Below are 17,711 nucleotides of genomic sequence, written 5' to 3' on the forward strand. Positions count from 1 at the left end.
AAATTTTATGTGTGGTGTGATCTCTGTTACAATGTCCTATATAGCTGTATATATGAAATTACTGTGAAAATGGTTTAAATATTAATAGATGTTAATGAACCAGAATTATTATAAGGATACCCTACCAAAAGCATCTCACACATACATTATAACATAATAAATAACCCAATGCAACAGTATCGAGAATGCAAGTTGGAGATCATAAACAAGATGACATTAAAATGATCATTCTTATGTATTCCATGGACCTCTGACCTTTTACTCATGAGCAGCCAGTTACCATTTTCACTAACATCTCACTTGCATTAAAATATCAAAAAGAAAGATAAGCATACAAGTACCTAATTTTGAAATTTATTGATTCTATAGGGCACCTATCTAATTCCAATACTGAATATGGGAAATTGACAGCCAGCTACAAAACAAACCTTATAGTTAGGAAACAGAATAGCTCACTGTACTCATTGGTCTTAGTTTTTCTATGTCTGAATTTCAAATCACATATTAAAACTCTACTTAATGCATGTTGAGGAAATATTAGAGATTAAGATTCATTATGTGGTGCTGAAAACCATTAAGTTGGAGGCAGAGCAGCATGCCATTGTTGAGATGATATCTAAGACCCATCCTTTCAGATGAGACAAAAATGCACCCATGAATAGAATCTTGGCAGCAGCCTCTGCAAATGCTAATAATACACACACACACACACACACACACACACACACACACACACACACAATCATATGGCTATCTCTTTTGAGAAGCTGGCACTCACATCTTGAGTGTTTACCATTTTTTCCCAAGTGCCTCTCTCTCTGCTTTAATGTCTGTCTTAAATCTATATTATAGTCTTTCTTGATAATGTACAATTTCATCTAATATATATAGCTATATACTTATATGGTGTATGCATATATAACACACATATATTATACATTATCATATCATAACATGCACACGTGTGTTTGCACGTGCGTGCGTGTGTGCGCGCGCGCACGCGTACACACACACACACACAGAGACACACACAAGCATGGCAGAAAAGATGGTTCAGTGATTAAAAGCACTTGTTGCTTTTGCAGATGACTGAATTTTGTTCTCAGTACCCATATCATTGCTCACCAGTGCTGGGAACCAAACCTTCAGGGGATCTGGAACCTTCTTCTGGTCTCTTTGGGTACACTGACATATACAAACTCGTACACAGACAAACAGGTATATAATACAAAAAAATTAAAGAGCCCAGTATTTTATTCTTAAATTGAAAGGGAGATTGTATGTTAGCTTTACATTTTTCATTTCTACCAAGTTTTTAAATGTGGTTTACTTATTATACTGTCTACTTACTATAAACCAATTTTTAAATGTGGTTTTTATCTGGGTAGAAAAATTAACAATGGTCATTTGCATTTAAATGTTAGTTAATAAAACTATTTAACGTAATACTTCAAGGAGTTCACACAGAAGACAATAATAATAAATTTCTTGAGTTAAACTGACAGCTCTGCTATTAAATGCAGACATTTGAAAATTATTTTATTTTTGTGATGTGTTTGAATGTCTGTGTATGTGGCTCATATATGAATGTCCATAGGCAAGTGCATCTGTAGGTGTGCTCACGTGCACATGTCTATCTGGAGGCTACAAGTCCACTCAGGGATTCCTCTGCTGCCATCCTCCTTGCTGTTTAGGATGAGGTCTCTCACTGAACCCCAGCACTCATGGATCAGCTATACTCGCTGGCCAGTTAGCTCCTGGGAATGATCTGCCTCCACCTGGGATTACAGGAGTACAGTGCCGCACTGGTTCATGCTGGGGCTCAAAACATAGGGCCTCTTGCTTGTATAGCCAGCCCTTTATTCACTGTACCATCTACACACACCCCACCATTTAAAGATTTCTCAGTGTTTTGGTGGTACAAAGACAGTGAAAAGATGTTGCAGTGTGTCTTGAAGAATAAGAAAATAATCATAAAATAAAAAGTATTAATATAGGCTTGGCTGTTAAGAACACTTGCTGCTTTTGCATGGGACCTAAGTTCTGTTTCAGCCCTCACACAGTGGCTTAAAACTGGATTACCTCCAGTTCTAGGGGATCTGACTCCATTTGACTCCTCTGAGGGCACCAGGCATGTCCATGATGCACAGACATACATGAAGGCAAAAACACTCATATACCTAAGATGAAATGACCTAAAGATTAAAAAAGAAAACAGTATACAATATACAAAAATGAACAAATACCTTTGGAGGTGTTTCAGATCCTGGATATTCTCTCTGATCTAGTTTTTTCCAGCGATCCATTAGTTTGGTTACCATGGGTGTATTAAAATCTACCAACTGGAATCCAGTGACATTTGCTCCACCGTGTATAAATCTCTCAAGAGAAATATCCTTGAAACCCTGTTAAATTAGTAGAAAGCCTCATCAAATTTAGTTCATTAAACATTTTGGTTCTTAAACAGTATGTAGGTTAATGCAGATTTCCTTCCTAGCCCATATAATCACAATCCTGTTGATCAAAGAAGAAACATATTATTCCACTGATAACTAAGTAAATTGTCAGTGAGAGTTCCGGGTATGTGAACTAATAGCCAATACTATGTACCAGGCTTTTATATTATATCAAGATTTACTATATGCCAGGTTCTGTGATGATTACGTAACAGTTTATCCATCTTAATTATCCCTTGGTTACTGGATAGCTATGATTAATTTTTTTTTTTTTTTTGGTTTTTCAAGACAGGGTTTCTCTGTGTAGCTTTGCACCTTCCCTGGGACTCACTCTGTAGCCTAGGTGGGCCTCGAACTCACAGATATCCACCTGCCTCTGCCTCCTGAGTGCTGGAATTAAAGGCATGTGCCACCACTGCCCAGCCGAGCTCTGATTAATTTTAAGTAGCGTAAGGAAAAAAATCTTGCAAGATTACATGCATATACAATAGACAAGTTTTGATCTGATGAATTGATGGTATGTTGATCCTTTCCACTTTGTACTCCTTCATATTGTTATAGAAAAGAGTGTTTTTAATTTTATTAATTGTTATAACATTACAAGGAAAGGAAAGGCCCCAAAGAAACCTAGGCTTTGATTCTCACCTTTGTTGCATTCTGACTTTAGATTACCTCCATGTGAAAACAGCAGGGGAATACTCCCAGCATGCATTCAGTATTTGTGAATGATTAATAATTAATTCACTAAACAGATATTTATATTGGGCCTATTATGTGCCAGCCAATTTGACAGCTCATCGGTAACATTCTCATTTCATTGAGAAATAAGCTTGACAACACAAAGCAAATTCATGCTTTAGAAATGGGAAAACACTGCCCATCAATCTTTATCCACTAAACCGTCTGTGGAGCATTTGTGTGCTTTTACCATTGCATAGGGCAGACCCACAGGCAGGCAAATCATTTCGCTGCTTTCTAAAAGCCACAGTAATTCAGCTCTTGCATTAGCTGCTAATTGATGAGATTATTATTTTCTTTCATTCTTAGCTGAAATATAAGGTCTGCTAAGCCTTCTGTGTAGCTTTAGTCACAGCTGCAAGACACAGGCAAACTGCAGCCCTTAGGGACACTATCAGATGCAGTCTGTCAGACAGTACACCAAAGGTAAAGTAAAAACAATTATTGTGTCTGATTGTAACAAACATCTGTCAGTTATGGTTTGAATGAATGGTAAGTGGCTTGGCTAATTTTGGCTATATTTGTTTGAGTACAGGCAATATTTCCCCCTTCATTTATGTTCTTATGATTTTATATAGAAAATTGATAGGATCTAGACCATGACCCAGTTTCCTTGGCAACAGTTACTTTGGTAACCATTTAGTTTTTGTTGGAATTTACAGAAAGCCATAGAACTGAAGGGCATCTAGGGCCACACTGTAATGGAGTCCCTTACTCCCCAGTTACCATTGGTTTACTATCCAAACAAATGATGTTCCTGAGGGCAGGGGTGAGTCAGGAGAGCTCCCTCTCCTGTAGAAACGGCCTCCTATGTTTGCCTGCACTTCACAGTGGGTAATGAACTCTGTAGATTCATTCCCAACTTGATCTCCTTTTTAATTTCCACTTGTAATTTGCAGATCTTCTAATGGGGAAATGTTTAAAATTATAGGTGGCTGATATCTGTGATGATGTTTGTCCATCTATAAGTTCATTATATCATCAATGTAAGCAAAAGCCCATCTTTTATGTTTTCTCTGATTTAGATCAATATTTCTGCTGTATTTTACACACTAAGTCATGTAAAGGCCACTTCAGTACAGTTACCAGATCAAGAAGAATGAGGAAGATTCTTTTAGAAATTACTCTGAAGAAATGAACCTTAGGTAGATACTTCTAATGTACATGTAAATTAGGGCAGAAAATTTGAAATAGACAGGAAGCACAAAAGGAGAATTAGGACAATGTTGGCAAGTTGATATTCTCTTAACTGGGTCATTGAAATTGTATAAAACTGCCAAATTAGATGTTTGATGAATTGTGGCTGGTTCTCATGTTAAAGTTAATCAAATACTTAAACATGGATGAATCATTTACTGTATGTATCATTGGTTTATCTTTGATTGAGGTATGTACGGTGTCTATATATATATATATATATATATATAGTGTGTGTGTGTGTGTGTATGTGTGTGAGAGAGAGAGTGTGTGTGTAAGAAGTAGATTCAATTAGTATTTAGTTACACATGTTGAATATGCTATAACTTTATACTTTATGATATATCTAAGTGTTTTGTTAGATACAAACTGAATTCATTTAAAATTTTAAAACCTAGGAAAGAATATAACTCTAACTTTGTGCCAAGATTCTCATATTGCTATTGGCAATCATACTTATATTGTTCAACAGCTGAAGAAAGAGTAAATACAAAACCAGAGTAATGTATCTAAGGTCAGCTCCTCCAGGAGCCTGTGGGTATGTTCCAATGAGTGTCTACTGTGTGTCGTGGTTCCTTGGATATATTATTTATTTACATAAGAACTTATTTATTCTTTACAATCAGACAGGTCAGAGCTTTGGATTTACCTTTGAGACTTAATGATCTATATGATCTTGGGTAAATTACCCAAGACTTTATTTTCCAGTCTATAGAATACAGATAGCTATTTTAAAGGACCAATTAAAACAAATTAAATAACAACAAAAAAACCCAAGCATAATGACCAAAGCTGAGGAGTACAGCAGGAAGAGCAGAAGTTCTGGTACAGAGAAAAGGTGAAGAGCCATTTCTACGGTAAGAAGGAGGAACCTCCTGGCCTGAACAAATTGATGGGAGCCAATTTCTTATTACTGTGCCAAAGGACATTGGAACCTTTTTAGTACAGAGTAGGTTTAAAAGAACAATTTGATGAATGAAAAATAATATTTACGATTAGGGCACACAATCATTTGTGAAGCCAGAAGGACCCAGAAGACAATTCAAGTCTTTAAGGATAACTCTCTAAAAGAGGTTATTGTAACTCTTCACTAAGATCCTCTGGATGGAGGTAAGTGATGAGTGCTACAAAGAGAAAGCAGCAGTAGGTATATGGGAGTTGTTTGGTTTGGAAAAGTAGTACAATTGGTGGACTGGGAAAGAGACCTCATAGTGCAGTAAGGTAAAAATCTTAGCAGCTATCTTCATTAAGTTAAACATTAAAAAGTTGAGATGAAAGGATTTATGTAGAGCAGTGTTGAGCTCACTCTGATAAAAGACTGTAAAAAACAGATACAATGAGCCAAAAGGAAATACATACTTCTGTGTCTAAGTCTCTTAGAGATTTCTAAAATAATACTTATTATTAAGCTATCATCTGCTCTAAAAAATAACTCTAGGTAATTTGTGTGGCTGAATAACTACAAACATACTCTTTGAACTATACAAAAGATGTAGGAAAGGAAAAGAGATTTCAGACATCGTCCATCTATAAGTTCCGTTCATCTTTAATATGCAGCTGTTAACAGAAAGGCCGTTGTGTCAAATCTCTAGACCTTCTTGGACTCTGGTGGCTTGAATGAGAATGAACCCGTTGGCTTATATATTTGAATAACTGATCCCCAGTTGGCCAAACTGTTTGAGAAGGATTAGGAGGTATGGCCTTGTTGGGGGAGGCACGTCACTGGAAGTAGGCTTTGAGGTGTCAAAGGCCCAAGCCCTTCCCAGTTTGCTGTCTCTCTGACTCATAAATGTTTTCTCAAGATGAAAGCTCTCAGCTATTGCTCCAGCGTCATGCCTGACTGTCTGCTGCATGTTTCCAGCCATGGTGGTCAGGCACTCTGACCCTGAAAACTGTATGTCCCAAATAAAGTCTTCCCTATAAGTTGCCTTGGTCATGGTGTCTTACCACAGAAATAGAAAATTACTAAGACAAACTCTCAGTGGGCTCAGGCTTGAGTAACATGGGAAGGGATCATAAATTAAATTAATCTGACTAGAGGTGAAGTACTAGCATACTCCCAGTAACTGTAACAGCTAGGACATGACACTACTATGACGAGAAAAATGCCAATTTATGCCCATTTTGTCAGGGTAGAATGAAATATGAACTGAATGATAGCAAAGTGAGAAAATAAATTCAACTTAAAGGCAATACAAGACAATCACAAACATGGCTGAGTATTGACAACCAATTGCATCTTTACTCATAAAGAAATTGGAAAATATTTTAAAAAATAATTAGAATCTGCTTTGATTTCAGCCAATCGTATTAAGAAGGTTGGATTTCTATGGCATTCGCTACTTTGTTTTTTTGGCTTATTCAGTTATTTTATGTTTGCTTATTTGCTTGTATTGACTTTTTGGAGACAGGGTCTAGGCTGCCTAGAACTTACTATGAACCCCATACAGGCCTTGAATTCATAGCAATCCTCCGGCATTAGACTACTAAATGCTGGAATTGCCGCTGTAAGTCATGATCCCTGGCTCTCCTTTAATTTTTCGTTTAATGAGTATCTTACTAAGTTTTCCAAGCTCACCTTGAATTTACACAGCCCAGGCTAGCCTTGAAGTTACTATCCTCCTGCACCAGCCTTCCAAGTGCTGGGATTATAGACATGAACCACCACACCCAGTTAGAGGATTCTCATTTTAAAGTAGCATATTTAAATCCAGATTCTCTAGGTTTTAAACCTTTTTTAAATAAAGGGTATTGTTGATCTTCATAAAAAATCATGCTTATGAATTTACAGTGTAATTTCCCACATATTGATGTTTATTTAGCTTTATTTTCTTTTTGGTAAATATAGGTTTTACTCTATATCTACTGATTTGATTTTGAAACTGTAACTAAATCATTCTGCTAAAGTGAATCTGGAATGTAAGTAGCCACCGGCTAATAAGGGTAGCCAGTTTTCATGACAGGTGAAGTAGTAGTCACCCATTGATTGTAAGCTATAATTAAGTAAATATAATTACTTTCAAAAATTATTTCAGAACATTTGTTATATTATAAATACAATAGATTTCATTTTTGACCTTGCAGCCTATATACCTGCTGAACTTATGTATTAGCCCATAATTATTTTTCTTAATCCTTATGATATTCCTATATGCAAACTCTCTCTATTTGGATAACTTATTTCTTTTTTGCCTAACTACTCTTGATAAGACCCATGTTATAATGTTTAGTAAAAGTAGTATGCTAACAAATCCCTATCTTGTTCCTATTCTTTTTTTATTTTAGCTTAGGTTCATCTTTACCTTGCTGTGTAACCTAGGGTGGCGTTGAACTTCTGATTCTTTTGATAATACCCCTGAGTTCTAGGACTTCAGACCTGCACCACGACATTGAGCTTATGCAGTGCTAATGACGGAACCCAGGCCTCTGTGCATTCTAGGCAAGCTCTCTTCTGACTGAACTACATCTCCAGTCCCCTATGTCATCTCTAATTTCAGTGAAATCAGTTTTCAACATTAAATTGTAATGCTAATATCAAATTTTATTTAGATTCTGAACAAATTTTGCATTTGGGAATCCTGTATATATAGCTCATAAGAAATGGTTGTGGATTGGCTGCAAGAACTGTAATTAGTTAACCTATATAGATGACTGAATGCCAGGAGAATCCATATTAATACTGCATATTATAACAAAGCTGGGTGCATGTCAATGCTCTAGTCACGATAAAAGCTTGCTATTTTTTTAGTGAGTGTTATGCTTCTGTTTCAAGGAAACAAATGGTTTTCTATTTCATATGTTGATACTTTAGTGTAAATATGCTGCCACCCATTAAGGCTGTTTAAGGCAGGCTCTGAAATCTATTAGTGGGTTATAAACATCAATTTTTTTCATCTTGCATCGTCTTACTTATTCTAGCTGCCAATGTAAGCCACTCATTTCTATGATAGTTTATAACATAATGATTTTCCTTTCTGAATTTATTGTTTAGAAAAAAATGTATGTCAAAACTGCCCATTTGCAGTAAAATAATTAGAAACTCATTATATAATATCAATCAGAATAGAGATATCTCTGACTGTAGGCATTTATGCTACATTGATTAATGACAAAATATGTTTGCTTAAATATATGTACTTTTACAAATAGATGAGACACATAAACTGTGGGGCTACTAAAATAAATAGAAAAGGTGAGGCAAATTTGGTGATATTGCTATACTAACCCATTGTGTTGTAACATTTTATTCTATTCAAGAAATACAGTATGATCATTTTTATAATCCATTGCTGTATTATATTATCTCAACTCTGTGCTGAAATCCAGTTCACCAAAGAGTGGATGTCTCTCTTTGAACCTGTGTGGCACACTCAATATACAGATGGATCTCTCTGAATATGTAATGAATGGCACACTCAACATGCAGAAAAATGACAGGACTGAGTCTCTTCTCTATCCTTTAGTAGCTTTCCTTCTTGCTTCAAGAATAAGGTTGTCATTAAAGAAATACATGATGGGAAATGATAGAAAAAAGGAAGTATTGTTGCCTTCCCTAGGATAATCCACATTGCGGATCAAGGTCTAAGATTGTGGCAGTTCAAATAAAAATGTCCCCCTGTAGGCCTTTCAGGATGTGTGGCCTTGTTGAAGAAAGTATGTCATTAGGGCATGAGCTTTGAGATCTCAGAAGTTCAAGCCTGGTCAGTGTGTCACTAGATCCAGATGTATAACTCTCAGCTACCTCCTCAGCACCATGTCTGCCTGTATGCCATCAGGCTTCCTGCCGTAATGAAAATGGACTAAACTTCTGAACTGTAATCCTGCCTCAATTAAATCTTTTCCTTTATAAAAGTTGTCCTGGTCATAGTGTCTCTTCACAGCAATAAGACCCGAACTAAGACAAAGATGACATTTCCCTACAATAAAATGAAGGATGTGACCTTCCACAGCCAAGTTCTCCAAGCTGATGGGTTAACCAGAAGTCCTCAGAGAGCCTTGTTTAATATTCTACAAAGACTTGTCTGGGGTGTGCAAGCAGTTCATTCTATGTTGTTTATTATCAATCTCTATTTGAAAGGCTGATGCAGTTTGAAAACATGTTATTCCCATTCAAAATATTTGTATAACTAGCCATTAGATCTTGTTTTTCTTAAAATTGGGGAATATATGTATCTATAGACTAGCATTTATCATTTGGACAGACAATAAGCCAGTATTTAATCTGATAAGTGATATCATGGTAAAGAAAACATTATAGTTACTTTTAAATGTCCCCTGGCAGATCCAAAATAATCTGCATAAAATGCATACTGAATTAAAATATGATTATCATTTTAAATTATTTAAATCATTAAAATATGGTGATTATTGCAATAGCATAACCTGAAATACAGTAAATAATATAGTTTAAGCATTGATTAGAGCATTATTTTAAGACACAATCCTAAATACTCAAATTCTGAGTAAAACTAGAAAACAAGATTTCTTACCAAATTTGCGATGATATAATGGTAGCCTTTGACATGCTTCCCAACACTCACAATCTATTAATACAAGAAATGAGAGAAAATTTAACTTTATTAAAACATTACTTAAAACATTAAAAGAGTATATGAAGTTGGGGGAAAGGGGTGATGGCAATATAAGAGGAATTGGAGGGGAGTGGGAGTGCAAATTTGATCTAAACACATTCTAGTCATGCATGAAGTTCTTAGCAAATAAAAATTATCCAGGGCTGGTGGGATGGATCACTGGATAGAGGTGCTTTCTACCAAGCCTGGTGGACTGCATTTGGTTCCCAGGACATACTTTGTGAAAGGAGAGAGAACAACAGTACACATTGTAATCTGACCTCTACATGTGTACCATGCATGCACAAAATAAAATATTAACTACTGCAGTATAATTTCCTATAGAATGTGATGGGAAAACAATGTCATGTGACTTATACAAGTGGAACGCTATAATCAGAAGAACTCATAAACCACATTAAAATACACTGTTAAAGCAAAACTATTATTTAATTTCATTCATACTTTATTAATTACAAATAGTTTTCTCTACCCTTTTGGAAAAGCTATAATATTATAATTTCCCCAGAGAGATTAATAGTGCTAGCAACTGTTCATATGTATTTCTCAAGGGAGTAGAAATACTACTTTCCTGATCTTAAAGTTCCTCTGTCTGGGTGAGCACTGAATTCCATATCAGTCCATCCCATCTCTTACCTCCCTTGACCGTAGTCACCTTTTGTTCTCATTTGTTGAAGATTTTCTTCATGCACAGCTATAAATGTATGATATTTTGCATAGAATTTGTACATTTTAAGATCTGTTCAATGTATCTACCCTATAATTTATCCATCAATTCAAACTTCCTTTGAGAAGCTTGCCACAAAGGTGAAGAAAAAACAATAAGCTGACAGAATTAAAAAGAAAAGCCAGCAAAGAGACATCCTAGTTCGTTTTCTGTTCTGTGATAAAGATCATAATCAAAAGCAGGTGTGGTAAAGGGTTTATTTGGTTTAGAAGTTACAGTGCATCATCAAGGAAGCCAAAACACGAACTCAAGGCAGGTACCTTGAGATAGAAACGGAAGCAGAGGATGTGCAGGAGCATTGATTACTGGGTTGCTTTCCGTGGCTTGCTCAACCTTCTTTCTTATAAAACTCCGGGCCATCTAGACAGGGATGGCACCACCCACAGTGGCCTGGACACTCTCATATCAACCATTAATAAAGAAAATGTTCCACAGATTTTCTACAGGCCAATCTGATGAATTATTTTCTCATCTGGAGGCTCCCTCTTCCCAGATGACTGTAGCTGCATCAAGTTCACAAAAAACTAATCAGCACAGGAGACATTTACTAAGTTGTCATATTGATTGTTTCAAATGGACAATGGCTGGGCGGTGGTGGTGCATGCCTTTAATCCCAGCACTTGGGAGGCAGAGGCAGGCGGATCTCTGTGAGTTTGAGGCCAGCGTGGGCTACAGAGTGAGTTCCAGGAAAGGCGCAAAGCTACACAGAGCAACCCTGTCTGGCAAAACCAAAACAACAACAAATCAAAAAACAAAAAATCAAATGGACAATGTCAGACTTGGGGTTTTACCAAAGTAGATAATATTTTATGTTTAATAAGTCTGAGTGATTTCACCTTGAGTACAGGCCACCTGTGTACTTGACATTGTTGCTTCAGGAAAGAAACAGTTTGAGATGGAAACTATAAATCTAGTATACTTCTGCCCTCTTCAAGGGTGGTTGGTCATGTTGTCATAGGAAAGTGATATTAATGTGGAGACTTGGCTGTAAAATATAATTATCAGCTTTCATAATGACAAGCTGGTGTAGTGGTAAAGGAGCTGGACCACCTGAATTGAAAGAGGCAATGTGACTACATAAATAGTAATTATCAAGTGTCTGCTTAGAGTTCTGAAAAACAAGTCAGCAAGGATGTACCAGCTATAAAAGGAGTTTGTCTTTTCAATAATACATGCTTAAGAGATAAGATGAATTTGAATCATGCAATTGCTTTTTCTTGCTTCTGTTTCAGCAAACAGATACTTCTTTAGAAATATCAATGATACTGGTCAAATAATTCAGTTGCAAAACAAGGAGCATGCATAAATAAGTCAGTGTTATGACGTTTATATCTGATATTGGTATGATAAATTGTCATTGATATAATTTCTAATCCCTTCTTTCTGGCTTGCAAATTCATCTCTCTATACCTACAGAGTAGTGCAAACTCAGGCCTCATCAGAGAAGTTTGTGCAGGTGGACATCAGTTAATGAAGAAACTTACAACTGGTCAAAGTGTAGAGAATAAGTGTCTGTGGTGTGCTCAACCACAAATAGGACATCTCTATCAAAACTTCTCCCCCAAAGGCTAAGAGACATTTTTAAAGAGGGGGCAAGTAGGATAGAAGAGCCAGGATTTAGGGAGGCCCAGACTGAAACAGTGTCTTCTGGACATGATAGGACCAACTGTGCTCAAATGAACTCACAGCATCCATGGATTTTGGCACAAACCTGTACAGGATCAAGCCAGTCAACTTTTTATAATGGAGGAGTTAGCAGCTCACAAGCCCCCACACCAGCTGGCAGTTGATGTCTTCCAGAAAAATCACTTTTCTCTAAGGTCTTTTCAGGTGGATGGTTTGCCAGTGGAGGGCACACACTGGACTTAGTGAGTTATTTATAAAAAACAATAACAAGAAACTCAGGTATTAGGGGAGAGGGATGGATCTATTGTGGAATATTATTTTATGTAAAGATGTATTACATTTGTTTATGCTGCATTTGTTTGTGTTGTGGAATATTACTTTGACTAGGCAAAGATGTATTACATTTGTTTATGCTGCATTTGTTTAATTCTATGAAGATTTGTTGCTTTTTTATCTTGACTGCCCAAAGCAGCCAATTGGTCTAATAAAAATCTGAATGTCCAATAACTAGGCAGAGGAGGGACAGGCAGGGCTGGTGGGCATAAAGAATAAGGAGGAGGAGGAATCTGGACTCTGGAGGAGAACATGGGAAGAGAGAATGAGAGGAAAAGAGAGGGAGAAGCCCAGGGCTAGAAGCCAAGTAGTCACCAGCCAGCCAGACACGGAGGAAACAAGAAAGTAAGATATACAGAATAAAAGAAAGGTAAAAAGCTCCTAGGCAAAATGTAGATAAAGAGAAACAGATTAAAACAAGACTAAGATAAGGCCAATCATTCATAACTAATAACAAGTCTTTGTTTCATGAATAGGGGAGCTGGTTGGTTGCCCAAAAGAAAGCCTGCTACATGGATCCAAGAGGAGTCAGGGGAAAGAGGGTGGGATAATGTGATCAAAATACATTGTATGCTTGACATAATATAACAGTTTAACACACTGCTAAAAATAAGCTAAGGCCATTCTTCCTATACTCTTGGTCTCTACTCACTTATTTCCTTAGCTTTCACAAACATCCAAAACTTTGTCATTTGTCATAGTGGCCACATTTGCTCATTTCCCTTCAGAGCCAACTACAATTTTACCAGTAATCCAACTAAATCATTTGAAGTTTATATGAAATGTTATTTCATTGTTCGGGGACTAGCACCTTCCCTGCATTTAGTAACATATTAATAACTTTGTGATCATGCATTTTACAATTTGCATATGTATAATCATATTAAATAGAAGTGGGGTTAATTATAAACGTAACATGCACGACCACCGAGTTAATCTCTTTGCTTTTATTTTGATAGGATATTTTTGCATCTGTGCTCATTGGGGCATTTTAATATTAATACTTCAATTAGTTAAGTAAAAGAGAATGTAAGTACTTATAAAGTGAATTTATAGGAAGCAAATATGAGAGCAGATATTCAGTCACAACAAATAAGAATTGACCTGAATATCCTCTACCTGAAGGCTAGCTTTTATGGTACCATAAGATTCCATGCAAGATTTCAAAGGAGAGAAGCCACCAGTAGTCCTACCCAGCTATAATGCCTATGAATCACATCAAGGACCAGCATAGTAAGATAGACCTATGGATGTAGTAGTGGTATACATGTCTTGGTGATAACAATAGCTCTCTAATTGAACTTAAGACTCACTCAACATGTGGGGTACCATGATTGGTACTGGAAATACAGCTAAATAAACAGTGCTAGTGAAATCATAGTCATTGGAGGAGAACCTATAAATACTAATTTACTTAACTAGCATAATCCCTAACAAAAATCTAGAAACATTTGTTCTTATAATCACAGATAAGTGTAGTCTTCACCCCTCAACAAGGAAATTTCTCTTTGAAACAAATAGAGACCACCACAGGAAACCACAAACCAATCAAGAGGCAAAGTTTTGGAGCTCAGTCACAATGGGTACATCTACAAAATACTCTCATACCTAAGGCTCAGGTAGCACTGTGCAAGAGGAGGTGGGAAGAAAATTAAGAATTAAAGGATCAGGGAGTTTGGTGTGAGATTGTGTCTCCTAATAACATCAGAAGTTGCAACCATGAAGTCTCACCAGCATGACCACCCAAACATGAGCTGAACATTGTTGGTCATGGACAACAATGAATATGCTAAATTGCTTGGGGAAAGTCCATGAGGCTTCAATTCTATAGAAAGAACTATAGGCAACTGAGGAAAGCTGGGAGCAGGAGGAATGGTCTTCCCTGGGGAAGAGCACATCGATTGGTTTTGCAATGCCAAGCAGTCAGCCCTGAAAACATACATTGAAGTGAACTCAACAGGTTATATCTGGGAATACATATGTATATACAAATATATTCATATGAGAGAGAGAGGACAGACAGACAGACACACACACACACACACACACACACACAGAGAGAGAGAGAGAGAGAGAGAGAGAGAGAGAGAGAGAGAGAGAGAGAGAGAGAGAGAAACAAAACCTATTCAAAAGTTATCTTCTGACTGTGTGTATCATGTCACACATGCAGGCACACACATGCACACACATACATGCACACTCACACACACAGAGGAGAGAGAGATCATTCAGTAGATATTTGTAGAATTAATAAATATCCAGGAAAAGCTATGGGGTTTTACTCTGTTGTTTGGTTATAGTTCATGTGTAAATTTGTATAGTGCTTCATCACCTAATACATGACCTGAAATTTTTTGATATTAATTGTTATTTAGAAGAAGCAGAGTTTTTTGAGATCATTTCAATTCAGTTTACTTTATGAAAAGTGTGGAAGAGAAAAAATAAGTATTAAGGTAAGCATTTCATAAAAAACAAACAAGTGAACAAACAAAGAAACAAAAAACACAACAAAAATATCCTTGAAACATTCCTTAACCATGTTTGAAAGAGTGAAAACACATCTGTGCTATAAAATGGTATAATTTAGCTTGTCTAATCCCTAGTGTCAGAGTCAGGTGTCCTGATAAAAGGGTCTCAGGAATGATAGGAATGCAGTTCTAACTGCAAGGGCCTATGGATTTTCCATGGAGGAGAATATCTGAACAGTATTGAGATCTCAGTATGATTTTCATGAGACTTTTTTTCTTTTCAATTTAGAAAAATTTAAACAATTAACTATTCTTAGTTTTGTTTATGACTGTTTTGGCTATGTGTATGTCCATGTATGATGTCTGTGTCTGCATCCTCACTGAGGCCAGAAGAGGGTATCAAATCCTGTTGTGACAAACTAGGCAAAGATGTGTTACATTTTTATGCTGTATTTGTTTAATTATGTAAAGATGTGTTGTATTTGTTTCCCCTTGCCTGCTTACGGCACCTGATAGGTCTAATCAAAATCTGAATGGTCAGTAGCTAGGCAGAAGAGGGACAGGCAGGGCTGGTGGGCAGAGAGAATAAATTGGAGGAAAGAGAGAGAAGAGATAGGAGAGAATGAGGGAGACACCTGGGGCTAGCCATCCAGGCAGCCACCAGCCATCTTGATGGAGTAGGACATACAGAAGGGAAGAAAGGTAAAAAGCCCAGAGGCAAAACATAGATGAAAAGAAACAGGTTAAGTTGTAAGAGCTAGTAAGAAATGAGCATAAGATAAGGACGAGCATTCATTAACTATTATTAAGTCTCCATGTCATGGTTTGGGAGCTGGTTGGTGGCCCAGAGAAAGCCTACTACAAGATTCCCTGGAGCTGGAGCAATGAACAGCTGTGAGTCACTTTGTGGGTGCTGGAACTGAACTCTGGTCCTCTGCAAGAGCAGTCAGTGCTCTTAACATCTGATCTGTCTAACCAGCCTCAGATGAGACAGTTTTTAAAATATAGTTAAGATCAAATTCCATGGTTTTCATTTGTTTGTTTTTGGCCACTGGGTTAGACTGGGACATGGGATGGCAGTTAGACAGTTCAATGTTCTCCGATAGAGTATTGTGTTTGGGGTGTTTTAAATAACAAACATGTATAAAAATAATATATAAAGGGCTCCTAGCATAAACATGTATTTTGATATGAAGACAATTTTTTCAGGTCTAGCTTTACCAAGCTTGTGCTGGGAACTGAACCCGGGTCCTGTGTAAGAACAATGAGTGTTCTTAACTCTGAGCATCTCTCCAGCTTTTTGTTAGTTTCTCTCCTGTTGTTTGTTTAGGTTTTACATGTGTGGATAAACTTGTTCATTGAATTTAGAAAAGCAAAAGAGTGCAATTTATTTGATTGGAGCTGGCTCGACTAAATGGCAATAAGCTCAGTTTAGTGCTTTGTTACATTCCTGGTGCCTTATGTGGCAGAAGAAGTGTTATGTAAATACGTAATTTTCCTGTTCCTTCATTTAGAACATGAATTGACAATAGCTTAAACTCATTGTTTTTCACATATTTGTTCTTGTCCAAAAGACAAAATTACAGCAAACTTAAAGCTCTTAATTTGACTTCCACTTAAAATTCTAGAATCAGGCCCTGCAAGGAACTAGAACAGGTTCAAGGGTTTCTGGAAGTTCAACACGGTCAGACAGCATATATGGACCAAAATCCAAAATGATGTACAAGGCAGCTTAACTATGCACAGTTCAGTGCTGTACCCTTGGGGAAGGATCTGCCTGTGACTGGCTAAGATCAGCTGCTGAGGGAGACTGAGTCTCAGAGATTTGTATCAAGTATAGAGGCATCCTCAAGCCTAGGCTTCCTTTACCATTCTGATATTCATGTGTAGAAATGTTTCAGAGTTAATAGCCAACTGCTGTTTTAAATAGCAAATATATTTATAAGAACTAATTAGTTCATGGCATAAAGTAATTTGGGAAATGAGTGCAGAAAAGACAATGCTGCTTGCATCACCATCATCCATACATATATTTTGAAATGATAACATGTGATCTATTTTCATTAGGCTTTTGCAAACAAAATGTTTAATTTTGACAAGTTAAAATGTCAAAGAAGCAATTATAGACAGCAAACCACCACAAGATATTTTGGTTCTTCTAGAAATTTCAGAACACACTCCTTTAATTTTCATTGTGTAAATCTCCCAAGAGAGGGCTACCTTTTCAAAGACATTCTTTTAATCAATCTTATTTAGTATTTCTTTTTTTTTAACTTTAAAATTTTTATCAAAACAACTTTTATTGATGTCATAAGCATACATCATTGGGATGCAAATAGTGGTATTCAAGTACATTTACGCTGTGTGTTGATCAGGATATTTAGGGTATCCACAATCACTACCATTCTCATTATGAGGAGACATTCAAAATCCTCTCCATGGCATGGGGCACAGGGACTGAGAAAGGAGAATAGAAGAATACAAGTGATGTGAAGAGAGAAATGATAAAAGTTAGGGAAATTGGGGAGGGAGCTGTAATTGAGGACAAGTGAGGAGGTCATTAGAGAAGGAGAGG

General features: G+C 36.7%; 1 protein-coding gene and 1 long non-coding RNA gene across 7 annotated transcripts in view; one reads left to right on the forward strand and one right to left on the reverse strand.

Annotated features, from left to right (window-relative positions):
* The window catches only part of Gria4 (glutamate ionotropic receptor AMPA type subunit 4), a 384,585-nt gene that overhangs the window by 79,817 nt on the left and 287,057 nt on the right, over positions 1-17,711 (reverse strand). For all 6 annotated transcript variants that reach the window (XM_006983747.4, XM_016002319.3, XM_006983746.4 and 3 more), the window contains exons 6-7: positions 9,881-9,934; positions 2,247-2,405 (exon numbers count right to left, since the gene is read on the reverse strand). In XM_006983747.4, the coding sequence (XP_006983809.1) occupies positions 2,247-2,405; positions 9,881-9,934 (213 nt within the window). The remainder of the gene's footprint in view (positions 1-2,246; positions 2,406-9,880; positions 9,935-17,711) is intronic.
* Positions 3,872-4,190, forward strand: LOC143274172 (uncharacterized). The gene is made up of 2 exons (XR_013052592.1): positions 3,872-4,028; positions 4,126-4,190. It is a non-coding gene; the product is annotated as an uncharacterized LOC143274172 (long non-coding RNA).

The sequence above is a fragment of the Peromyscus maniculatus genome, chromosome 7 (assembly GCF_049852395.1).
Source record: "Peromyscus maniculatus bairdii isolate BWxNUB_F1_BW_parent chromosome 7, HU_Pman_BW_mat_3.1, whole genome shotgun sequence".
NCBI lineage: Eukaryota > Metazoa > Chordata > Mammalia > Rodentia > Cricetidae > Peromyscus > Peromyscus maniculatus.